We start from the raw sequence: 26500 nt of genomic DNA, 5'->3' as shown, positions 1-26500 counted from the left end.
GTGGCCTTTGCATTCAGAATAGGGGGATTAAAGGGGACGTGCGCTGTTTGGATAGTCACAGCGCCAGGTTCACAACGGAAAAGAGTGCCGGGGCGAAGGTAGCGCACCGGAACATTCATCAGGTTCGTGCCTGCGATAAACAGCGATACAACAGCAACAGGCTGTGTCCTGCTCTTGAGGACATTTCATTCGCTGCTCTTCCTGGCTGAATACAATCGCTGTCGTTTTGCCGAACAACGGGCTCTGTCAAACCCACCCCGTTGGCTTTAATGAAATTGCAGCACATTTATTAGAAGGCTTGACTGGCAAATGTAAACAGGACACTGTGACAGGCATGCCAATCTAAAATCGCTGTGAGAAGAGAGTGCCAACATTTGATGGCTAGGTATGTGTGTGTGTGTGTGTGTGTGTGTGTGTGTGTGCGATCATGCCTTCAAATTCGTTTTTGTGTGTGTGTGTGTGTGTGTGTGTCTGTGTGTGTGTGTGTCTGTGTGTGTGTGTGTGTACGGTGTCTGTGTGTATGTGTGTGTGTGTGTGTGTGTGTGTGTGTGTGTGTGTGTGTGTGTGTCTGTGTGTGTGTGTGTACGGTGTCTGTGTGTGTCTGTGTGTGTGTGTGTGTGTGTGTGTGTGTGTGTGTGTGCATACTTACAGCTAACGTCGATAGCTTGCGCAGCCTCCATGCTCTCGTTGTCCGCCAGCGAGCACTTGTATTCCCCGGCGGCGTCTCTCGTGACGGAGGCCAAGGTGTAGGTGTTGGAGCCCTCCACGAGGACCTTGGTGCCCTGCTGGGTCACACGCGGTGGAGACACGGGGGTGAGCCATTGGTCGGTGGAAGGACGGAGCATCGGTTGTTTTTGTTTGTTGCACAGAAAAGTGCGAGAGAAGAGAACAGGAATTGAAGAGAAGAGAAAAGGGGATAAGAGGAGACCAGAACGAGGGGAGAGGAGAGGAGAGGGGAAAGAGGAGATCAGAACGAGGGGAGAGGAGAGGAGAGGAGAATAGGAGATGAGGGAAGAAGAGAGGAGAGAACAGAGGAGAATAGGAGATGAGGGGATAGGACCAGAGAGAAGCGTTGAGGAGAGATAATAAGAACGAGGTGAACATTCAATACTACAAAAATGAAAGCTCCTTTGAAGTATGTGGAGTATCATTCAAACTTGTTTATGTATTTATGAAAGTGAATTCCACTTACAATCTGTGCTCTCACAAAGTCATTCACACTCAAATAGAGTAGAGAAATATTCAGGCTCAACTGATTCTCTAATTCTCTAATTGATCATCTTGAATGACTTCGAGGAGAGAAGAGTAGAGGAGACATGAGGAGAGGAGAGGAGAGGAGAGGAGAGGAGAGGAGGGCTGAATGCCTGCCTTGAGGTGGAAGTTGAAGCTGTCTGGTGGAGGGTTTCCGTCCGCGTGGCATTTCAGCGTCACGTTGTCCCCCTCCTGGACGGGCCCCTTGGAGAGAACCTGCAGGCTCAGCTTCTCTGTGGGGTCTGAACACACGGAGCAGAGTTAAGCACAGAGTTAGAGAGGGAGAGCACATTGAATTAAACAGTGAGCAAAAGCATGACACATTTCCTACATTTACATTCATACATGCATACATTTCACTGAACTACATGGGTTGATCATTTGTTAAAACTGTTACAGTAACAGTGCCGTTTTTGAGTAATGTCAATGTGTAAAAAAAAATAGGAGTTAAAAAGTTTACTATTATCATCCCTATGTGTCCTTGATAACTTCACTGTATGACAAACGGCAGAACCATTTCTGGACGCTCCCTTTTTTATTTATTTTTGTTACAAAGGGTTGGGACTTCTGACCTTTTGCTTTCAAGCATTCCAGAGTGGGGGTGAGTTCTTTCTAAACTAATTATCCCTTTTTTGGGGATGATGAATTCCTTCAAAAGCCCACTGAACAATACAGTGTCTGTTTGTGTATGTGTCTGTGTGTGTGTGTGTGTGTGTGTGTGTGTGTGTGTGTGTGTGTGTGTGTGTGTGTGTGTGTGTGCGTGTGTGTGTGTACTACTCTGCACCTGTGCGTGGGAGAGCTGCCTTGGAAGTATCTCTGACTCTTATCTGTCCTCAGTCTACAAACAGCTAGTACAGGTGGCAACGAATTCAAAATGCAGGAACAGCTGAATTTGCCGGCGCCGCCTTTTATCACCGCCCTCCATCCGTGCTCCACACACACGCCGATGATCCATTAATTATGCGTACACCTTTATTCTAACACGCTTTGTCTTCTCGCTCCCTCTGTTCGCACAATGCAACCTGTCATTGTTGAAGGTTTTTTTCTGTATCCATTTCCTCCAATTGAATTAATTTCAATTATTTTTCTACTACTCTGCATTACCACTTGACGGTAAGGTTCTCTTGGTACTTTATGCTAAATTTTCAAGGTGTAATCACAGCGTAACACCTGCCGCACTGGTTTTATCTGATTCTATTAGCGGGCCTAAAAAAGCCCGGATTTGAAACGAAAACGTGTGACTTACAGCACTTAAACTGATCCACGCATCATTCAACATTATCATTTCATACAAATCCTTCTGAAGAAATAACCAAATCAACCATAAATACGAAAAACATTCGATTTGGATCAGGAGAATCCGATGTGTGCACCGCCTGCGACGGCACGCCATCCCCATAACAACAACAACACGCGGGGCGACGTGCCACCATCGCGTGACGCATCGACTTCCGTCGCGTCACTCCCTTCCCCTGTGGGAGCCAGCCAGACCTAAACTAAACCGCTGTGTGTTATGTCTGTGTCTAGGTGGCTAAGGAGTAATGACGCCGTTCCCATCTCTCCACCCCCCCCCCCCCCCCCCCCAAGCCAGAGATGATGCAGGGGGACTTAACGCGGCTCGGCACCTGCCGAGCAGTAGCCCACGTTAACTCTTTAGCCTCTGCCCCTTCCAGAGCGCCTTTATTACCGCCGCCGCTTTACCGGCGCTCGTGCGAATGGGACATGTCATGCCCCGGTGGAGGATAGATGGTTTGCCGGGGAAAAGGGAGAGCCCTGGTATTTGGTTTCAGCCGGGAGCCAATTTGGTTGGACACACAATGAACCGTTTAACCTTTCAAAGAGTGGAAGCGACACCTGTAATGAAAGCGCTCCCGCCGAACGAGAACCCCCCCCCCCCCACCCCGTGATCCAACCGCGTTCCAGCACACAAAACACAGCGGCGCTGGCCGCTGCCATGGCCGCCAGAGATATTCCAGAATAATCCACCGTGGCCATGAAATTGGAGGCCTTTGTAAAGACAACCATGCAATATCTTTATAGGCTAGTGGGTTCTCCTTTATTTGATTTGACACGTTAGGAGTGCGCCGTGACCGGCGTCACAGATATCAGTCCGATACCGGAGCAAAATTGCAGAGGGAGACCGTTCCCATACAACCTCAACAAATCAAAAAAACAAAATACTCAAGGCATACTGAAGAAGTAAAAAGTTACATATTGGATGAGTAGCGGATTTTACATTGAAGGGACTCTGGGGGGCTTTAACACTGGATGGAGCAGCACAACACAAGGCCATTGTTTTTTACGGATGACACCGCTAAGCACTGACCCTCAAGGGCTGCTTACAAAAGAATAGCCTCCGAGGACGCCTCCTGCGATTGCCTGCCTCTGGATTGCTCTCTCCCTCCTGCAAACTGTGTAAATGTGTGTGTGTGTGTGTGTGTGTGTAAAACATTGTGGTGCATCGGTGCATCCATAGAGCAGCGGGGGGGGGGGGGGGGGGGGTGGTGGTGGTGACGGGGTGAGGCGAAGAAGCATTCACTCACAGTGGACGGGGAACATCTCTGGGGCGGACACCTGAGCGCCCAGGATGTGGGCCGCCGAGCAGGCGAAGGTGGCGCCGGCGTCCTCCATGCTGGCGGTGTACTGCAGGGTGGAGAAGGTGGTGGACAGCCGCGTGGCGGGCTCCATCTTCACGCTGGAGCTGACCACCACCGCTGCGAGGGCGGAGGAAGGCGAGGGGAGAAGGGGCCGTTAGTGGACGCATGGACCGTGAACAGAACACATTTTTCTTCATTTCTAAAGAGACGAAGACGAAGCCGGTGAACAAACATCATGTATAAAGACATGAAGGAGAGCCTGTTAATAAACAACATGTATAAAGACATGAAGGAGAGCATGTTGATAAACAGCATAAATAAAGACATGAAGGAGAGCCTGTTAATAAACAACATGTATAAAGACATGAAGGAGAGCCTGTTAATAAACAACATGTATAAAGACATGAAGGAGAGGCCATTAATAAACAACATTCAAATATTGCAAAGTTACATCAAAATCGTATACTACAACAAAACTTCTATCAAAGATGTCTTTCTCCTCTCCTACATCAGATGAAGCCATAAGTGAATAAGGCCAGCTTGTGCGCTTTGTCACTTTGGTATGATCCAATAAAATCCCAAAGGATCACCACTCTTTGAAAACTTGTTCCAGCACTACTAGCTGCCATACCGGGGGAAATCTTCCCTAATATGGATATAATGTGATGTATCAAAGCTACATGACATCCTGTTTATGGCAGTTGGGTAGAGCCAGGAAGCAGGGAACCGCACCTTTCCCATCAGCCACCAGGGGCTTTCCGTTGCGCGTCCACGTAAGCTCTGCTGCAGGGTGGGCATCTTTCCCGACACATGTGCCAATCTGATAGAAAAACGGTGCAAAATAAACATGAATTATTCATTTAGCAAACACATTTTTTTTTTTTAAATGCAGAGGAAGAAAAAAAACATCAACACAAATAAAAAATAGAAAAAAATAATAATAATAATAACCACGTTGCTTGAATTCTAACGGCTTCCTTTCGGGCGGGTCATTAAACCAGTGGGCAGCCGGAGGGGGCTGTTAACCGGCCAGCGATTAGCGTTGTATTTGCATTACGCTGAATGGAATTTCGGCGCTGGTGAGGAGTGAAGGTCGGCCACAGTAGCAGGAACAGATAAGGTGTGTTTGGCTTCCCGATAAGCGACAGAGTCATCTGGGCAGTTCACTGCACTGCCCTTCGCCAAACGAGCTCTGTAGCTCTTGCCAGCCTCCCAAAACCCGTCCAGAAAAACCATCAAAGCGCGCCGCGCAGTGTTTCGTATCCACCCGCATTGTTATGTGTTGCGTCAGTCCATCATTTATGTATCAGCTTCCTCACGATGTCCATGGCCATTCACTGGAGGAGTCGTGGCACTGAGAAGGGAGGTGTTGCTGCCGTCTGTGCCTCTGGAACAGATCCATTGCAGCGGTGCTGGAGAATGCTTTGATTTTTAACATCTGAGGCTGGGAGGGGGAGAGTGTGGGGGAGCGTGTGAGTGCAGGGGGAGGAGGGCATTCTTGGGGGGCATCTCTGTCTGGATAATTTACATGCAACCTATTGGTTCTTGCACTTTCTCCCTCTCAAAAACACACGCATCGAGCGGGAGACGGGTTGACAGGAACTCAGGATGTGGGTCAAGTATAGAGTCTGTGTGTGTGTGTGGGGGGGGGGTTTGTGTGTGTGTGTGTGTGTGTGTGTCTGTGTGTGTGTGTCTGTGTGTGTGTGTGTGTGTGTGTGTGTGCGCGCACTCATGTGTTTACAATTACGATGAACTTGTCTGCATGCGTGTGTGCGTGCATGCGTGCGTGAGTGCATGCATGGCCAGTGTGGGGAGTTTATTTTTGATAATGCTGGCCCCTCCGTCTCTCTCTCTCTCTCTCGCTCTCTCTCTTTTGCTCTCTCTTTCGCTGTCTCATTCTCTCTCCCTCCATCAACTCTTTTCGCGTCTCCTCTTTTGACTAATCTCAATGCATTCCACTCTGTCAGCAGCACGCCGGACAGAGATCCACCGTTCTGTGAAGAAACCCAGGTAGAGAGGGAGTGGAGTGGTTATTTAACGACCAAGCCCTTATATCTTAGCCCTTATATTCCCCTGCCCTCCTCTAAAATACATGACTCTCTCTCTCTCTCTCTCTCTCTCTCTCTCTCTCTCTCTCTCTCTCTCTCTCTCTGCCTCCCCCAACAGGCTCAGACCTGGCCACAGTCCTCTGGATGAAAATTTCCCGACGGGCAATCGGTTGAGCTGAGTGATTCCATCGGCATGTGGCGTGCACATGCACCTTCCATCACCCTCCTTGCAAGGTTATTAAAAGTGATTCTGGCCGACCATCAGCAAACCAAAGGCCGAGCAACACCCTAATCACGCCACTTCACTTCCCCTGTGACACCAAGGCCCAGAGTTGCACCACGGACACGAACACGAGGCAGGTAGGCCGCGCGCAGGGGTTGAATCAAAGTGGGCCGCAAGGAGAGGCGGGTGACGGATGAAGGTAATGATGCAACGTGAACCAGGGCGCAGGCATTGGAAGCGGATAATATGCAACGTGAACCAGGGCGCAGGCATTGGAAGCGGATAATGGAACGTTACCGAGCTCCTGCGTGTTTCCGGGTACGCCACTAATGCATTGTGGGCTTGTAATGTGGTTTCACCGGCAGAGCGCTGTTTAGACGGGTGACCTACAGGCTTTCGGTAAAAAAAGGACCCCGGAAAGGAGAGTGGGCGAGGGGGGCATCCAGAGTGTGTCGTTGGCATTGTGTGAGTGCAGCGCGAGGGAGCGGTTCTCGGTTATCTGGGGTGAGGGGGGGGGGGGGCGGGGGTGGTGTTTCAGTTATGTTTCTCTATTGGTGAAAACATCATTTCAGCTTTTCTATGTACACACAGCGTCACTAACCTGAATTCAATGGCAGGTCTACGTAAACACTTTAAAAGTATCAGAGTTCACGACGACTCCCCGAAACGGTCGGTGGTACACAGACAGCGTACTTCTTATAGTACATATAAATATTATCAAATCAAGGCTGGGGAGAGATGAGCTTGGACTGAAGAAACCGACACACAAGGACTGCTTTATACAGACAGATAAGAAAATCAGTGCATCATAGCAACATGTGTTTGAGTCACTTTCAAATCAAATGTGCATTTGGTTTAAAAACAAGGTTGTGAGTCATTTGCGACTTTCATCTTTGCAAATGAAAAGAATGCGCAGAGCGCATTCTTTTCTATTTTCACAAATCCACTTTCACGGTCCTGACTCCAAACGCCTTTGTCTCTCGCCCTCAACAGGGTCAGAGTGTGACACTGTCGGCCCGTTTGTTGTTACGGATGGGGGATAATACAGAGAGAGGGGGGAGAGAGAGAGAGAGAGAGAGAGAGAGAGAGAGAGAGAGAGAGAGAGAGATAGGCTCAATAAAAGCAGTATTAAAATCCAGGTAGAGAGGGAGAGGAGCTGTTATTAATGACCAAGCCCTTACCTATAGGATTACCACTGCCCTCTAAAATACATGACTCCTCTCTCTCTCCCTGTCTCTCTCTCTCTCTCTCTCTCTCTCTCTCTCTCTCTCTCTCTCTCTCTCTCTCTCCCCACCAAGCTCAGGCCTAACTCGAGTCCTCCTGGATAAAGATTCTGCTGAATGGCAATCTGTTGAATTGTGTAATTTCATCGACATGTGCCCTACACATGCACCGTCCTCACAGGCTATTAAAACCCCAGATCTTCTCTCTTCTCTCTCACTCTCTCCCTCTCCCTCTCACCGGTGTACAAGAAAACATTCAAAGCAGCTCGATAACGCGGCGAGATTTCAGCTGGGAATGCCAATTGGAATATCAATAGCGAACTGTCGCCTGGATCCATACTAGAGCTGTGTGTTGTGTGGTGTTGAAAGCCGTGGCTGCAGAGGTGAAGTCCGATGCTGTTCTGTGGTTCAATGACTTCCGTGGTACAGATAATTGGAAGGTAAGGGTGTAGGCGCGCACACACACGTACAAAAACGGAGCGAAAAGTGGTGTCATTGCTGTGAAGAACGCATTTTGCCGTGTTGTTCTTGGAAAGTGCCAAGGAGACGGGAGAGCGGTGTTATTTATGCACTTGCACAAGAACTGGCCGACAGAGATCTGGGAAGGAACCATGACACGTGACACACCAAGGCAGGTGGTGAGCATAAGGGCTAATGCTACATGCTAAGAAGAGCGGGCTGGAATGAGCACCGTCGCAGATCACACCGAGAATAATCTGGCACAAAGGTTCAACTGAGGACATCTGAGAAAAAATAATCTGAAAACCACTTCCATCAAACATAATTTTCCATGTTGGATTATCTACTGGTTTTCATATTAGACATAAAACGAGCAGCAGCAGGGAGGAGCTGTGAGGTTCTGTAACTTCACTGTGTGTGTGATTGTGTTTCATAGCCCCCCATACGCTCCTTAATGCCGTACATTTTCCCTTTTATTCTAAAGAATGTTGGCAAAGTCCCAGCGCTATAAAGCGTCCGCTTTTTAGGTTTGATTAAAACTAAAAATATTTAATTATCCATAAATCCAGTAGTTTATTGAAAGGGAAAAGGGTCTGGATCATGAAGAGCTCTTCACTTATACTCACAAAGTAAGCTCAGTTATGAATGGTCTTTGTATAGACGGCTGATAAACTGGTAAATGTCCTTCAACGTTCCCACAGCATTCACTCCACAAAGGCATTCCATAATTTTAGACCAATTTATTCCAGTGTGAGTCACAGCGTGTGTTCGTGTGTTCGAGTGAGTGTGTGTGTGCGTGCGCGCGTGTGTGTGTGTTCGTTGTTGAGTTAGCTCATGTACATGAACGTCTCCTTGCCTTTGTGTGCGTGTTCCCAGGCGTACAGTGTGTTTGACTGGCTTTCACTCTCCCGTTCACTCTCCACAGCACTCACGCAGCAGCACGCCGCAGATAGCTTACCACCGTCGCCTTGCCCCTGTCCAACATCTTGGCCTTGTCGACGATCTCCGGAGAAGACGGCCTCTCTGTGGAAACAAAGGCGAGAGAACTCTGAGGACCACGCCTACGTAACAGAGACGCTAGCAAGGGGAAGAGCTTGACTTTTATTTATTTAGAATCTTCCAGTTAAGGGACATAAACAACTCTATTTGGTTGACAGGTCACCGCGAGGAGCCCTCGCCAAGAACTGTGAGACGAGCAGGGGGAGAGATGGCCGTGTAAATTGGCCTATTAGTGGATGCGCAGGTGAAGAGGTTGTGCGTTACCGTCAAACTGTTAGGGTTGATATTCAATTTCTTATCGCCCAAGAGGCAGACAACTTTAATTAGTTGGGAAAGGTATATCCAGGTTGAACATCATAATTACCAATTAGCTCCCCCATCCCTCCATCTCTCTCTCTCTCTCTCTCTCTCTGTCTGTCTGATTACGCTCAGTTGGCCATGGGCACACATTTTGACATGTTTATGCAAAAGTATGCTAAACCAAGCATTAATTGTGAAAGAAGTGGTATATTTGGCGTTGGTTCCAAGTAGCAGTCGATCCCGAAGCGGAAATTGAATTGACTCAGTGTGTGACAAATCCACATTCGGAGAGAAAATAAAACCTTTAAAAATATATGTTATATGTTTTTTAAGGAAACACATACCTGGATCCTCTCTGGAAGGATAACGTCAGGATTATTTATCCTGGTCCTAATTTTCCCATCGTTTTGGGTCTGAGTGACTAATGCGAACAACAATCTTTTTAATTGGTCCAGTATTGAGCAAGAGCTCTTCAGCCTTTGCAGCCATTGTATTTTGTTGCCACAATGTAACCCTTAGGAGCAGTAACTCTACATAATGTTCTTCCTCTAAAAGTGCTTGTTTTGCCACTGACGTACTCAAAATGTTATTACGAAGGTGCGTTTACTTGTCGCTAGTTCGGCTGTCTCGAGCACAGCAAGTTTGAAACACACACAAAATCTGCCACAGTTAAAAGCCTTGTGTCCTTCTGGACAGTACTGCCGATATATATTGGTTGGGGCGTTTTGTCACCTGGTGCGTTGGTATAAAGTCCACTCTTGCGAGGTCAAGCATTTCCCGGTCAGGCATTGTCCTCGTGTGATCCCACTTTAAGTGCCTGACTCTATTATGGAAAGGATCCTTACAGAGAAATACTGTTCTCTTTCTTTACCTTCACATTATCTCGTCTGTTTGTGTCTATTGTGTCTGAACAGTTCCTTCGCTCAAGGACATGTATCGCTATGAAATATCATTGCTTACATACACTTCTACCTATTTATCGGATGAGTCGTGCTTGTTGAAAAATACACGTTTACAAGGTATATAACGTCTCATGAAGATCATGTGTATACGAACAGAAAATGCGTTCTCAGTAGGGATGCACAACAACTTTTTTTTTTAACCGATACCAATAAGCAATAATAATATAATAATAATAAGTGTTACGAGAGTAGCGTATATGTGTGCGTGAGAATGGCAGTGTGTGTGTGTGTGTGTGTGTGTGTGTGTGTGTGAGTGAGTGGACAAGCGAGGAGAGCGAGCGGTAGCGCGTGTCAGTTTAGTGAAGTAATGAACGAGTCTGGTTGTCTCTGTGCCAACGTGTACTGTAAAGTTAGTGAAACTAAGAATAAAGTACACAGCCTTTCAATAATCGGCGGCCGCTTCATTCCGACCATATTCCGACCTATAAGCAGACCCACTGCCAGTCAAAGGGAAAGGTGTTACCCCCGAGAGAACATCGACGTCTCCCCTGTGCTCTCGACTACGGTCTGGGAGCCGACAGCAGGAAAGGTGTAACATAATCATAAAAAAAACATTTTCTATATATGAGTGCAGCTGTGAACTCATGTATTGTAATTGATTGTATGATGTGTACTTTTAGGGTTACGATAAGACCTTTCATTTAACGTTAGTGGGAGCGGGGCACTGAAATTATATAGGCTATGTTATCGGGGCTATTCGTCATGATATCAAACTTATCGGAATGACGTAATAATTTCTGTTATCGGCCCGATAATTATCGTGCACCCCTAGCTCTCAGTCATAGGAAAACAGCTACGAACAGCTACTTTTCTAGGACAATCTATATTTTATTTATTACCTAATATATTATATATTATGGGCAGATGGGGCTGAGTTTGAAAAGACTTCTATCTGGAAGCAAACTAAGAAAATTGGGTTCACAGGGCCAAAGGTTTGGTGAAGGACTGACCTCAAGAAAAAACAATACCAAACTTATTTTAGACGAGAAGTGATTTACTGACCCTGGTCAAAACTCTTGACAAAGTTTTGAAACCGTGGGATATGACTCGAGAAGTGGCCCTCTACAGGGCAGATTTCTTCTGCCCGTTTTGGGTTACCAGGTTACGTCAATCTAGCTGGATACATCCAACCAGATCTGAATGTAGAGAGTGGCGACAGCTAAAGCCCAAACCTCATTATATCCCCGCGCTAAATAAAAAACTGTCAATCTATCAAAAGCCGAGGAGAAGGCATTTCCTTTACAATTTTAAAAATGGGCTCAAACTGGGATTTCAACTCACTGTAGATTTCCACAGTCACAGGGTACTCCAGAAGGTTACTGTTGGACACCACCATGCAGGTAAAGACCCTCTGGTCTGCCAGGGACCCCCCTCTGATCAAAAGGCTGGAGTTGGCGGCGATGGCCACCCGCTCGGCGTATTCGCTCTCCGCCTGCACCGTGGCCTCCTGCTTGTGGGCCTGCTTGACCAGCAGGTCCCCAGAGGTTCCATCGTCCCGCTCCTGCAGAGGTATGGAGAGAGAGAGAGAGCAAGAGAGAGGAAGAGAAAGACGAAAAAAAAGACGTAGAGAGAGATGGAGCGAGACAGGGAGAGAGAGAGAGATGACAGAGAGAGAGAGAGAGAGAGAGAGAGAGATGACAGAGAGAGAGAGAGAGAGAGAGAGAGAGAGAGAGAGAGAGAGAGAGAGAGAGAGAGAGAGAGAGAGAGAGAGAAATACAAAAAGAGAGACGTAGAGAGAGATGGGGAGACAGGGAGAGAGAGAGATGACAGAGAGGAAAGAAAGACGAAAAGAGAGACGTAGAGAGAGATGGAGAGACAGGGAGAGAGAGAGAGAGAAAGGGAGAGAGAGAGAGATGATGGGACAGAAAATGTGAGACAGAGAGATAGAGAAACATACAGCGAGTCAGAGTGAAAGAGAAAAAGTAAGAAAGACAGAGATAGAGAGAGAGATAGAGAGGGTACAGAGCAAAGGGAGGAAAATAATAAGTTAACCAGTGGGATGGGACGGGTGTTAAATGAAGCTTGTGTTACAGAAAATAGTCCTGGTGCTAAACCGGACAGCTGTGGCACTGGCAGTAAATACGGCGATGCGAGCAAACGATTGTGTATACACTGAGAATGAGGTCTGTTGTTTCAGTAAAGAAAAAAGAGACAACAATGGAAATGGAAAGCCGAAAATTGAATTAGAATTTGACACAGTGCTGGGCCGGTAGTCGTGTCATTTAACAACCCATTGGTAAATTGGTCTGTAGAGATTGTTTATTTTAATAGGAGCTCGGAAAAGGAAGAGGCACTAATTGGGCAAATAGGTGGTGTGCAACAGCGTGTCGTAATTCTGCCGAGATCGCAGCCTGTGAAGTGTTCCTAAATTACGACGTGCTTATTCTTCGGCTACTTTCGCAGTTCCAGGGGTCAACGGCCTGTGTGGAGACACACATCTCGCCTGCAGGGTTCACTTGTTCAAATGAGCACTAAAAGGCCACACGCTGCTGATGTCAGACCTAATTCAACTGGGTTCAGGCTTTGAGTCACCCTGAGTAATACGCAGAAAAAAGGGGAAGTCTTTATCATATGAGGTTCCGTGGAAACGCGCGTTATTGTCTAGCTCGTGATTGGCTCTTCATAGAAATCCCCCAAGTTCCTTTCTTGGTCGATCTGAACAGGGAATAATACAGAGAATAATACAGTAAAAGCATAAATCAGATAAAAAAAAGGACATGGAAAAAAAAGGACATAGTTCCCTTTCAAAATGTCGACAGAAAGGGCTTTGAAGAGATGGTCAAAACACTCGATCCCAGGTACGCGTTACCTGGCTGGTGTGTGCATTACCCGCACACACCAGCCAAATTGAGATGCCAAAACTATACAGTAAGATCCGAGACCAAGTGGAGAAATAAATACATACTATACATACTGGAAGTAACTTTAAAAAAAGAAAACATTTAGCATTTTTTTCTAGTGCAGTTTTGCTCAATAAATGTTCTTAAAATAATTCTGTACTATGTGAAATATTTCCTAGTGATACAAAAATACAGTAATAGCTGCCTGACCAGTATTTTACCCCTTCAGAAGCATTTAAATTAGAATCAAATTAAATTAGCATCGAAATTAGAATATAAAATGAACATACCGTGATATAATACCGTTACCGTCTATGCCTCAAATCATACCGTGATATAAATTTGAGTCCACACCCTTCACACAAGCACCACGGTGGGGATGGATGGGGGCTACTTACGTATTTCCATTTGATGAACATCAGACCCTCTGGTGGTGGGGCGCCTTCATTGCACGGCACCACCACCGTCTCTCCGTACAGGCCGCTCACCGTCCCGGCCCCTTGCACTGCAACACGCAGAGGAGAACAGGTTTTAGACACAGTGTTGATAGCATAAGATAAGAGCCATTGGGGGGGGGGGGGGGGGTTGTTGCTGGTCTGGTACTGAAAGGAAACAGTGATGGTGGTTTGGGCGCTTTAGCAGTGTGTACAGCGATCAACGGTTTGAAAGGATTCCTGGTATGACTGTAAAACGCGGTATACGTTAGCAGTCGTTAATCAAACCCCCATATCTCCGTCATTTTGTTGCTGAGTTTCCGAGGGCTTGTTTTTACCTGGTTTGTGTTTGCATGTCATGTTCTGTTTTAATGTCTTTCCGGTAAGGTGATATGTCCTTACCCGGGTTGGATGTATGGATCATATGGCTGTATTGTATTCTAATCCGTTCTATTCTATTCTGAAGCAAGAGGGCTTGGCAGGTGTAGTATACCTAATTGTCCAAACAAGTGTACCTCATGTGGCACAGAGTCAACCCCCCCCGCCCCCCCCTCCGATTCCTAGGAAACAGAGATAGCAGCGTTGGACAGTGAGACGCTGACTCATGCATGCCTCGATTGAAACTGATGTTGCCTCGCCCACGGAGCCCAAAGCGCTCAAAAAGCCCTGCAAAGAGCATTCCGGGTGGCTCTGTGGTTCAGTGGCGCAGGCAGCCGGGGGGGGGGGGGGGGGGGGGGGGGAGAGGGGGCCGGCGGCGAGGGGAGACAGCTGGATGGATAGAGGTCATGGTGGAGTTGATGGGTGCCGAAAAAGAGGTCTCCACGCTCCACCACTACCTCTCTGTGAGCTTTCAGCACGGCAGGCGGAACAAGCCGGAGTTTCGCATTCCGGTCATACCGGAGCTGTGAGGCCATTCATTGTCCCGCGTGTGCGTCGGCCGTGCGCGTGTTTGTGTACACTGTCACACATGAGTCACATGACGGCCGGGGTGCAGGGGGGGGGGCCGTCTGCCCAAGCGTGGTATGATTCTATGGAGGTGACCGCATGAGGAAGTGAAACAAAACATTTGAAATCTGTGAAATGTTGTAAACTTCCTTATCATGAGTTCAGGCTTTGTCGTTGTTATAATTACATGTTGTTTGTCTGTTGTTTGTTGTTTGTCTGTCCGGCGGGTGCTGACGGCACACTTAGTCATCCCGGGCCAGGATACTGCTCTCCACTCCGTCATCCTCAAGGGGACTGAAGTCCAGAGACTCCACAGGAAGTTTGTTTTGTTTTTCCTACTCTGGGGTCAGATCTTTTTTCTTTGTTCCTTTTTTTCCTTGCCCCTTTGAGGGCTTAAGGTCAGGGAATGTCCACTAATCCCATTTAAATGAGTGGCTGTTTAGGCCATTGGAAGACGATGAAAGACGACAAATAACCTCAGGAAGGATTTTTCTACAGCTTCAAGGGTTCAAAAGTACACTTGGAAAAAAAGCAAGTGTACAATTACAAAGATTTAATGTGACGCGACAATTATAATCAATCATCACATCACATTTTGATTCCGCTGGTTTCAATTGTGTTTCAAAAGCTTTTATTCTGACACAGATGACAATCATTTTTACATCATGCTGTAATCATATACAGTATCATAAGGGACTACTATATGACACCTTTCTATAAACGCAAATAATATCGTTGTTTTTTCTCCATATAGCAGTCTCAATAATCTGAATGTCTCAGAGTCTAAAATCCAGCCACAAAGTTGTGTCTTATTCCAAAAACATATCTTTATCCACACAATTGTTGTTATGCTGCAAGTCTTATGAGAGAGGTGAATTAATGCACTGCAATTTATGGCAACAACAAAGAATCACAAGGAGCGCTCTAAGCCGAGACTGGGCTCAATACATCGGCGCACAAAGAAAAGAACATTTCTCAAAGACGACGTAAATAAACATTCACCATGGTCAATTGTGAAAAAAGGTGCGTCTGGCGCACCGCGGCAGGGCCACGGGAGACGCTGCCTACGGCTGAGTCTTAATCCCTGGAGGGGCGAGGGAAATGGGTTCACGTTGCTTTGCTGAAATGTCAACCGCCTCCAACAGGACGGCGGTACTACGGGTTGGTAGGAAAAGCGACAGAGCATACCTTTGAATTTGATTTTTGTTTTGGACCAGCATGCCAATAAGCACAGGCTCCTAAAGCAGGTCCATGCATTCTTCAGAAGGACAAAGCCTGCTTCAATCATTTCCATCATAGTGTCTGTGGCGGTGGCGGCATTCAGCTGTTCAACATGTAAATGTTGAATGTTGATAAGCGTAGGAAGTTATGGCATCCTTAAAGGCTGAAAAGTAAATTGTATGCCTCATTTCAAATGGGTTTTTCTTTTCTTTTCAAGCTGACCAAGTGGACTGCACATACAAAGGGAGATTGATTTAATTGTTGTGTATAAGTATAAGAGTGATGCTTGCAGCAGTAGCAATGGTAATAGTGGCGATGGTGAGGATAGGAAGGTCTCTGGACAAATAAAGTTCCTTTGTTAATGCCCCTCTCTTTCCCCTTTGCTTTTTATCTACGCAGGTGTGGAACGTCATGGCAACAGGTAGTCAGTAAGGGAATTATCAAGCAGGAAAGGAGATTAGGGGGGGACAGCCATGTGAATAAATGCTGCCCTTTCTTTCTTCTAAAAAATGACCCTATTGAGTGTCTCCTCCAAGGCATGGAGCAAGACGGAAGACTCTGGGGGGCTCAACTCTATATTGAGTTTGTATCACCGCAAATATAAATCCTTTTAGGGAGGAATAGGAAAAAAAGCTAAAAATATATTCAAGTGTGGGGGGTGTCTTTAATGCCTTTATCAACACCATTTTGGACACCTTTTTCTTCCAATCGTGTCAGTTGTTGTTCTACTGTGCACTTAATACTCTTTGGGGATAAATTGATTGATAATAGTTCGGTGGTGGACATCAGTTGTTTTTAAAATTAATAATTCATGTGGTCACATGCCTATCAGAATTAGAGTTGTAGGAAGAGGAAAACATAAACCCAGTTCTTATTTTTCGGCTGATGCTAAGGGAAACAATAGATTGCTAATTAGTGCAGTAAACTCCTTTGTCCTTGTCCGTGTACGCCTAACAAAGGAGCACTAATTGCCAGCTTGATGCAGTTAGACATTACAGTCACAGAATGTGCTTGCATTCAAGTTTACCTATCAATGACATAGTCATCTCGTAAACATAAAAGGAAAAAACTAATGTTTCCTCCGTCTGAATACATTTTTGTATTATTTATATCCAAAACTGCACAAGAGGGAAAACAGCTGGGAAACATATTACTGGGTGCTTTTAAATCCAAATGCTTTGTTGATTCTCCAGTAATAGCCATTGTGGGGGGAATAATAGAGTAATAAAGTGTATTTTGATTGTAAGGTTGCATATATACATCTCTCCTTATGGAATTGAACCCCTTAAAGATAATGGAAACTAGTTACTACACTGCAATATAGATGTTCTTCCTTTCTTTTCTCTCTATTGGGTCTGGCTACCCTCCCCGACTGCAGAAAGGACTTGGATTTTATCCTATTCCTCCAACAAAACATCTTCTTCTTGCCTTGCTCAAACAGAAACCCGCTCCATTGTCCGCTCCCTCCACCTCTACCACCGCCACTACTTGTATTTTCCTAAATGGAACACACAGGCATGTTTGCTCTGGCAGCTCGTATACAAGTGGCCTTATCTTAAAGATTAGCCAACACCCAAACAGCGTTCCCTGGGGGACGGAAAACAGCTCCCTTGCTTACCCTCGACATTCAGGAAACCTTTTAAGCATTGGATCATCATTTTTAAATACAGCAAGATGCTGCGGAAACACAATTCAAACGTGCGTTGTTACAAACCACACCTTCCAACAGGCTCAGAGGAATCAGTCGAGCACCAGGAGGATTGTGTTCACATCGCTGCGTAGGCAACAGCACCGACCGACGACAGGCTCGGCGTACAAACACCATTAAGGACGTGCGTGGCTTTTTTTCGAAATGAGAACGGTTTGAATGGTTGTTGTCTTTCTGAGTGAGGGTGCCTGTGAAGGCACCCTCAGTCACAGAATGTGCTTGCATTCAAGTTTACCAATCAATGACATAGTCATCTCGTAAACATAAAAGGAAAAAACGAATGTTTCCTCCGTCTGAATACATTTTTGTATTATTTATATCCAAAACTGCACAAGAGGGAAAACAGCTGGGAAACATATTACTGGGTGCTTTCAAATCCAAATGCTTTGTTGATTCTCCAGTAATAGCCATTGTGGGGGGGATAATAGAGTAATAAAGTGTATTTTGTTTGTAAGGTTGCATATATACATCTCTCCTTATGGAATTGAACCCCTTAAACCCCTTCCCTGTGAAGGCACCCTCACTGTGGTGTGGCGAAAGCGAGAAAGCGGTAGAGGCAATAGTGATTTTCTAGTGAAATACACAAAATCAGAGTGAGGCTCTTGATTTTCATCTTTCCCTTGCCGTAATCAAGGGTAGAAAGATATAGCGGGGAGGACAATGAATTGAACAGCGTGTGGCACAGTAAATCATCAGCAGAGCCGCATTTAATCTCTAAAAACCCTTCAAACCGAGGACTTAAAAACCACCATGGCAGGCTCTGTTTCATGTGGTCTCCTCTACAGCCCGCTGTGGCAATCTCTTGTTCCTCCTGCTCTCTGAATACCTCATGTGTAGGTTACGTGTCTTTATACACACACATGACCTCGGTATGAGGGGGACAGGGAGTGTTTATTCACTTGTTTGTATGTACTGTTCTGGCCATACTGTTTCAACCATCCAACCACACCACCAAGTGCTCCGCTAAGTGCAGAGGCAATAAGCATTAATCATCATGACAATGTCGCTCTGCCTAGCATCCTTGACATTGCTGCCCAGTGGATGACTCTTTCAATCCTTCAGTCAAGCGATGATACACAGCCACTTCGTCCACGTTGATGGCATGGAGCATCATTAGCTTAGTGGGCCCCAAACACAAGATCTTGATTGAGTACCAGTAAGCAGGACGATGTTTGTGCCAAGGACAGTTTGAGGAAGGGTCAGAAATTAATGTAGGGGTGTTTAACCCTGGAAAAATGGATAATTATTAGGGGTGTAAATCTGTTTCATCACGATACGATATTAAATCGATTCATTGGACAACAGTACGATATTTGCTGATATCAAAAGTCTGCTGCGATACGATTTTGATTCGATTCGATTCAGGGGCATGCGATCGATATGAGACGATATCATATGCCCATTTAACACAACCTCTTACATTCACATCAACTCACAAAAAAACACTTAATTATTATTTCATAATTTTATTTCTTTGCTCTTCCGGATATTTAAAACAAAAACAATCCATTAAATACAATAAGTGCTGCACTGCATTTAAGTGCAAAAGGTTTTTTATGGCTTAACTTAGAGCCTGTAATGATCTTTAATTTTGAACATAGACCATTCCCAACCTATCTGTGTGGATAGTTTTCTTCTAAAAACAAAACATACTCGAAATCATCTTGGCTGTTGGCTGCGCTCGCTGTCGCTGCTTGCCTCGTTTAACTGGTGAACGGATAGGTGAGCGGCTTGGCGCACTTGTGCCAAAATAGTTTCACAAACACCTGCGCAAGGCGATTGTCAAAATAAAAGCGTATAATACAGCGATATGCATCGATGTTTGGGTGTTGCATAGATGCAGTTGGATCGTTCGCCAATCAATCGATGCATTGATCTACATCGATGGATCGTTACACCCCTCATAATTATCCCAATAATTGGTGATGATGGCGGCTTTTAAAGGCCCCCTAAAATTAAAAATTAACTTCCAATATTGAACATTGGTCTGTTGACTGTCATGCAACATAGAAATAATAAAGTATTTCCCAACATTTATAAAATTGCCATGGAAATTATCCAAACAGAGCCCCAAAACGAAAAACAGCACAACAAAAATAAGCCATTGTTTAAAACACAGAATTTCCCACCCTGGTGTGTAGAGCCATTAGAGCAGCGACTGGATTCAGCCACCATGGGAAAACAAAACAAGGCAAACAAATGGTTTGGATTTAATGGCGGCTAAGTCGGTTTTTTCGCCCGCCGTGGTGCCGTATAAACAGATACCTTCGGAACATTGTCTTGAGGGAAAAAAAACGAAACAAAAACTAACAATCATGACAAGCAAGGTCTCCAAGTGGCGCCAAGTGAGCGGTGAAAATGCCATGGAGGGAACGAAATGGAGGGAGCGTCCTGCGGGAATGAGTAGCGGAATGCCGTGCCACCAGAAACGGTTGGACTGACTGATGACTTATGAAAACCTTTAAGAGTAGAGGCTTCGGGGCACCACTCGCTCACCGATTGACTTTGAACGTCCCGTTGTGGACATTAACAAATATGAGAATGCGACGCACCCCAATTATCAATTGAAACTGCCAAAACTCTGTTTACCTGCTGCAAACCCTACAATGGGAATGCATCTCAGTGTTTACATGTGTGTTGTGGCGGGGAAGGATATTTATAGAGACGGGTTGGGGTTGTGGTGCGCGAGTGGGAATAATTGTGAGATTGAGACAACAAGAGACACCAGGAAAAGCTGGGGAGACAGGGCTGCTTATCTGAGCGAGTGATCGGAAGAAGGGTTGGCGGTTGTCAATCGGGCGGGGCTGCTGCTGCTGCCGCTGCTGATGATGAAACGCTCATCGTAAAAATATGGCGGCTGGGCACAAGTATGCAAGGGAAATGAAGCAGGGATAGGGATGTCTGCTGCCTAGCCTTTGATTGTGCGGGTGTTATCGCCACAGACAGGCACAGGGGGGAGAAGGTGTTTACACACAAAGCTTTACACTCACACATCACCTTGGCAGACAGGTGGGTGCCACACAGGCCTTCTGCTGTTTACTGCCGTGTTTCTCTTTTGAGTCGATGGGAGCATAACAACATTGTGGATAACATGGACTTACAGATCTGCATCAATGTGCCATGGCTTGACACACTCTGGCTCCCAAAGAGGAGAGGGTGAACAGTATTGAGCTTTAGGGAGTATGGCTGTATCATGTTCTCCTTACGTGGGAGGGCTTCAACCCATCAACCCATAGGAATAAGTAAGGAGTTCAAGGCCAGAATTTGAGGCCTTAGAGTTTTCACGTTACAAAGTGCCTGCCAGGAGCCAATCAAAGGGCCGCCTCAGGATTTTTTAGGCCTAATTATCCAAACATTTCTGATCTACGGCTCCCTGGATGACATGGAGGCCTGGCTCTGCATGATCATGAATGGCTGAATAGATGACTCCCCCGGAGTGGAAACAACTCAGCTCAGAGTGAGCAGTAAAAATAGAGGGACCTCTCAATCTTGGTGACATGAAGTGATTTTCCCGACGTCGTTCGTTCCTCCATTCCTCTGTCTCCACGCCCGTGGTGGTGCCACTCGTCATCTCCTTCTATCATCTATTTTCCAACGCGCGAGCATCTCAAACACGTTATGAGTTATGGCCCCAGTCCATACTCCTAATCACACTCCTAATCGTGTACACAACTCTCTTCTGCCCGCGTCACTCTGATTACGTGCAAACACAGACAAAGGATGATCTAATGAAGGCTGGTACCATGAGAACAATTGATTGCACATTAAATAAAAGCGAGTGGGGTTTTTATTATTTATGGGGGGGGGGTTTGGGTGGCTGCAGCAGGATCCAGCCTGCTTATCCTTATTCTGTGTCTCTGGGACCTGGGACACAGACTAACTGTGTCTCCCTGACAAGCCTAATAGCAATGAGCCCAGCGCTGTCGCCACTGTCTGGAGTTATCAATCCAACTAAGATTCCCCCCCCCTTCACTAATACCATGAGCCGCTTAAACAAGCCCTGAGGTGTTCAACTGTTCAACTTTTGCACAAAACTCTTTTTAGTTGTCTATTTTTTTTTTCCAGAGAGGAGAATAGAATTGATTGTAATGTACAATGTTGATAGCTCAATAACTCGTGAATAAAAGAGATTAATGTATTTTATGCAGTATATCCACTGAACTGAATACAACATAGAATAGAATTTGAGCTAAAGTCGATCACCAAATAATCTCACTAACCGGAGATGAGTGAGTCGTTCCATGGAGTCTATCCACTGAACAAAATGGGATATAATAGAACTGAGGACATTACACTAGCCCACTACATAAGCTCATTAACAAGAGCTAAATTTGTCATTCCGCAGAGTACATCAACTGTGCAGGACAGATACTCTACAACTAACATCAGTGAGACACTATGATGAGATCCATTATCACAGATGAAGCTGTGTGTGATACATCATGACCTACTGTAGCTGGTATTGTAAGGCTACCTTCTTCCCTTTCAGAAAGCGTTACAGAAATGCTTTAACCCAGACGGCAGGAGAAAAGAAAAACAATGGGTGGGGGGAAAAGTCTCTTCAAACATGTAGAAGATCTTTAAAGCTTTGAGGAGGTGAAACAGGTCTGGCTGGGTATCTGGATGTACTATTTCAAGTGTGGGTCTGTGTGTGAAGCTGCCTTTTGTTCCCTGGACAACCCCGCGCGAGAAGAAAAGATAATAACCGTATATCTCCACACCCCCCAGAGTGGGCCTGGGCGGGAATGAGCTGGTGTGGGAGGGCAAGGGGGCGGCTCACAGCAACCTTGGCCCACCATCAAGTCGGATCACAATAATGGGGGATAATAACGGCCTGGCAACCCGTCCGGCACGGCGTAATAGTCTTTGCTCGCTGGACACGACGCTTAGCAGCGTTTCCACCAGCCAAAAATAAAAATGAAAGCTGTAATCTCATTCTAAGGGATGTAATTGAAAGCGAGCCAGCGCCACAGGGCCAGGAAGTGTAAGTGAGCAGATGGTGATTAGCACCGCTGTGATCCACTGCTCGGATGAGAACCCACCCGCTTTCAGAGCACGCTGACGTGAACTCGGGGCGCGTGTTTGCGGCAGATGCTACGCTTACCACGCGCACTGGAGAGACGAGAGAGGCACTGTCCCTTTTCATAAATAAAACCCCCTCAGTTCCCTGTTCACCCCCCCCCCCCCCCCCCCCCCACCCCGAAGAGGGTTCAAGGATTCGCCGCGTGCATCGTCGAGTTTTGTTGATGCTACATCGTGGCATCTCCACGAGATGGAGGATGGGGGTTCTTTCCAACCAACGCACGGCCTGAAATACGGCAAAATTAATTATTCGCACCAAGGTCATACAACCCGCTCCCGGAGTAAAAACATCTTCCATCTTAGCTGTCAAGGGGAGCGCTGAAAACACACCAGCACACACTGAGGCATGGAAACCTGATTTCCGACGGATACGGCGCTCCAATGTTTTCCCAGTAATTGCATTTTTCATTATGAATGTTTTTTGTCTGAGAAAGTGCCAGCTTCCCTTCACAAAGGGGCCAATGGGTTAAAAGTCGAGGGCTTGTGGGATTAGACACCTAAGGGACGGCGAGTGGATGCCGTGTCAGCACTTAGGAGGAACAAACCCATGCCATCTGCGAGGTCCCCGGGCCCTCATGGAAAACTACACCTCCAGTGGCGCAGGGCCAGACTGCTGGGTTCTCCAAATCCTGCTAATGGATCGGGTTGCTGGCAAGCAAACAGGCAATTTGTCTTTGGCATAAACGGCCAATCAAGAGACCATATGCGCATCGATATGTCTGTCAATATCTGGCAGGAGGTCCATCTGTATCCAACTTGGCGTTACTCCGGAGGGAGACCAGTCTAAAGTGGTGTTCCGAACCCAAGAAATGCGAAGCACAGGCTCTTCGCTGTGACCTTGAATCTCCCATTACAGAAGCGCTACAATTAGAGCGTCTTCTGTGACTAATTACGCCACACCCACAAAGCTTAGCAGAACGTTTTTCATTGAGTAAAAAGTGTCCAGTATTGATTGGCCCGAAGAGTTCACACCAGATGAACCACAGGAGTTGTAGGCTGCTTGGCTCATGTGTGTCTGGGACCAACTGAGGATAACCTTGGCAACTCATTATCTAACTTTACAGCCTTTTCAGTGATGTTCAATTTATTTATTTTTAGGGAAGATCAAAAGAAAGATGCTAATCTTATGGGACAAAACCGAACCATTAGTAAAAGATGATTTAGAGTAGGCATGAAAAAACTCAATATTCCTGTCGTCACAGAACAACTACAGGCTATTATTTTCCCTCAGAGAATTCTCTTATATTCTATTATATTTCAGAGAAATATCCCCTGAATTGCCTAATAGCACTCTTAAAAAGCCATTAGTAAATTCTTCTTGTGTTCTCGTCACTTTAGACTACAACTGACTGTGCCTTTGTAAATATACAGTATTAAACCAAGCCAAAAGTAAAATTATTACTTTACTTATTCTCCAGTACAGTTACTTTTGTTCAAAGGTTTGGCAGAATGGACCTTCTCATAGGAAAAACACTGATTTGTGTTTTGTGTGTTCGCTTAGTGGTATAGGGGTAGTGGCTGGAGTGACTTCTCTAAAACCTGTAGGCTGATGCTCAGTAAAACACACACAGCCCCCTCAATCCCATCCTTCTACACCTGTTCTCTGTCCCTTCTTGTTTGAGAGATCTTATTTTGTCTCCATTATTCAGACATAATGAGCTCTCTGCATTCCTCCAGGGTCTATAAAACAAGCTAGCCGTTGCTGATAGTTCTGCTTGGGCTTGTCTCACCCGAGGAAAGGAGCGTTTGTTTTGGGGGAGTTGATTGAGTCTAAAAACGGTGCCCAGATTAGCCGAGGCGAATGTACAATCTTTCTAATTCATTGTTGCCATGATGACATATTTTTCCAAAGGGAAAAATATGAAATATGCAAAGCCAGGCAGGCAACGGCAGGTGTGGTTACAGCAATCTTCTAATCCTCCTGAGATTTAGGGGCTGTTTTGTAACTGTGCATAATTATAAACGTGCCTAGTCGTTATAGATAAAGATTTGCAAGAGCAAGACCATTTAAATCAAAGACAGCGCGAAACACTAGCCTAGCTACTCGAGTCAAAGGGAAAAATGGACATGCGATCCAGGGTTTGGCTCGGAAGCAATGCTAATTACTGCCCTTTAACCACCATCGGTCCGTGAAGCAGGCACAAGATTTATACTTGAACTGACGTTAAGTGTGTTCCAGGCTGCACCGGCTGTGGAACACACGACACAAATATGCCAAAAAAACAGCGTCATGCGCTCCTTGAAATAAATGCTCAAAAGATTACTGGGTGCAGGTGATTTACCGTTCCTCTTGTTGTCTACACCAATGCTTCGGAAGGCTCACACACACACACACACACACACACACACACACACACAAACGTACTCACCAGACAAACACACACACACACACACACACACACACACACACACATACAACCAGACAAACCACACACACACAGACAACCAGACAAACTCATGCAGACATTGGCAGTAGTTATGTGTGTGTGTGTGTGTGTGTGTGTGTGTGTGTGTGTGTGTGTGTGTGTGTGTGTGTTTGTGTTTGTTTCTGGCTGGTAATTACCATAAGTTGCTGTGTAACAGGTCAGAACATTCTATCATGGGAATTTTGACAGACATTTTTCAGTGTGCTTTCCTAGTGAGGACGGAACAGAGTAAATGTTTAAACTATGTTCTGTTCTTTTGTGCCAATAACATGTTCTGTACCATGCATGAAAATGCTTCTTATTTGGCTTGAATGTTTTCCATTTTGGGCCGTTTGTTTGAGGCAAGCAAACAAACTCTGCACTTCAGCCCTCTCACTGGTTCACTTGGTCACGTTCCCATTTATAATTATTGCTAAAAAGCCTGGTCGTCCTACTAATATGAACTTGGTACATACAGAAGCACTCTCTCACATTTTACCCCTCTCTCATTCACACACACACACACACACACACACACACACACACACACACACACACACACACACACACACACACACACACACACACACACACACACACACACACACAAAAACACATGCATACACCTGATTCGTAGAAATGCACCCACGGGAAACATTTAAAATGTTCCACATCTCCACAGGAAATGCGGAGATTGGCGCTGAGTGCAATGCAGACGCAGACGCCCGCTGATCTCAGGAAGACATAAACGACAGAGGTCGGAGGTCGGGAGCGAGGTGTTGGTGGAGGAGGAGGAGTGGATCCTGACTATGAGAATGTGTCAAGAATTGCATGGTTAAGACCAGGTTAATCCATGTTAACCCTGACATGTTAAGAGTAGCCCCTCAACAAAGCCAAGGGGTGCTTACGTTGTTCCGTTTGTACCGGCTGAAATATTGTATGTAATACAGTAATTTGAAAGTTTATGATCCAAGGTTTTCAGTCTTTACTGTGGCCCAGCTAATGAAACATTCAAATGTTGGTTTCTTTAAAGCAGCCACCATGGATTATACACCTCACCCAGAGAGAGAGAAAGAGAGCGAGAGAGCGAGAGAGAGAGAGAGAGAGAGAGAGAGAGAGAGAGAGAGAGAGAGAGAGAGAGAGAGAGAAATAGGAGAGATAGCAGGAGATGGATGTGATATTGATCGGCTATAGGGCAGCAGAAGAGAAGACCCCGCCAAAGTATGGGGTCAACAATCTTCTGATGGTTTCCTCGACCGTACTTCGGCACTACCCACGCATTAAGATTGCATGAAGGCAAAGTGAAGAGAGCCCTAATGAGCCTCCTAGACCGCTGCCCCAACCACCAGCCACACGGACACACACACACACACACACACACACACACACACACACACACACATACTTGAACATGCTTAGCTCGCTAATGGCAACATCGATGGCAAAAGAGGGCGGACGAGAAAGAGAGAGAGAAAGATGGAGAGGGAGAGAGAGGGAGAGAGAGAGCATCAATGCCTTGCCTCCAAATAGTGGTTATTAGTTCAACAGTTAAGCCCCCCCCCCTTCCCCTCGAGGACTTCATTCCACATTCCACCCCGTACTATCACTCCAGCTTCGTCCTTCCATGTTTACTCTCTGGTTGCTAGTAACTACTTGGGGAGGATTGAAACACAGAGATAAAAGGACACAGTGTACCATGTACTGTACCTCCCTTGGACACCACGCCAAACACACACCTTATCTCGTAGAAACTCGTTGACCACCACGATGTGAGTGCGGCATTATATCCCCTTGCATCGCCTC

At 46.0% G+C, this 26500-nt stretch overlaps 1 protein-coding gene across 1 annotated transcript in view; it reads right to left on the bottom strand.

The window, feature by feature from the left end:
* The window catches only part of alcama (activated leukocyte cell adhesion molecule a), a 68554-nt gene that overhangs the window by 10941 nt on the left and 31113 nt on the right, over positions 1-26500 (bottom strand). Inside the window, exons 2-8 of the mRNA XM_084474797.1 lie at positions 13301-13407; positions 11344-11563; positions 8760-8824; positions 4581-4668; positions 3795-3965; positions 1369-1493; positions 650-782 (exon numbers count right to left, since the gene is read on the bottom strand). Of these exons, the coding sequence (XP_084330923.1) occupies positions 650-782; positions 1369-1493; positions 3795-3965; positions 4581-4668; positions 8760-8824; positions 11344-11563; positions 13301-13407 (909 nt within the window). The remainder of the gene's footprint in view (positions 1-649; positions 783-1368; positions 1494-3794; positions 3966-4580; positions 4669-8759; positions 8825-11343; positions 11564-13300; positions 13408-26500) is intronic.

This window comes from Micromesistius poutassou (assembly GCF_964030765.1).
Source record: "Micromesistius poutassou genome assembly, chromosome: 10".
NCBI lineage: Eukaryota > Metazoa > Chordata > Actinopteri > Gadiformes > Gadidae > Micromesistius > Micromesistius poutassou.
The sequence above is the reverse complement of the archived record's forward strand: the minus strand, read 5'-3'. Positions and strand labels throughout refer to the sequence as shown.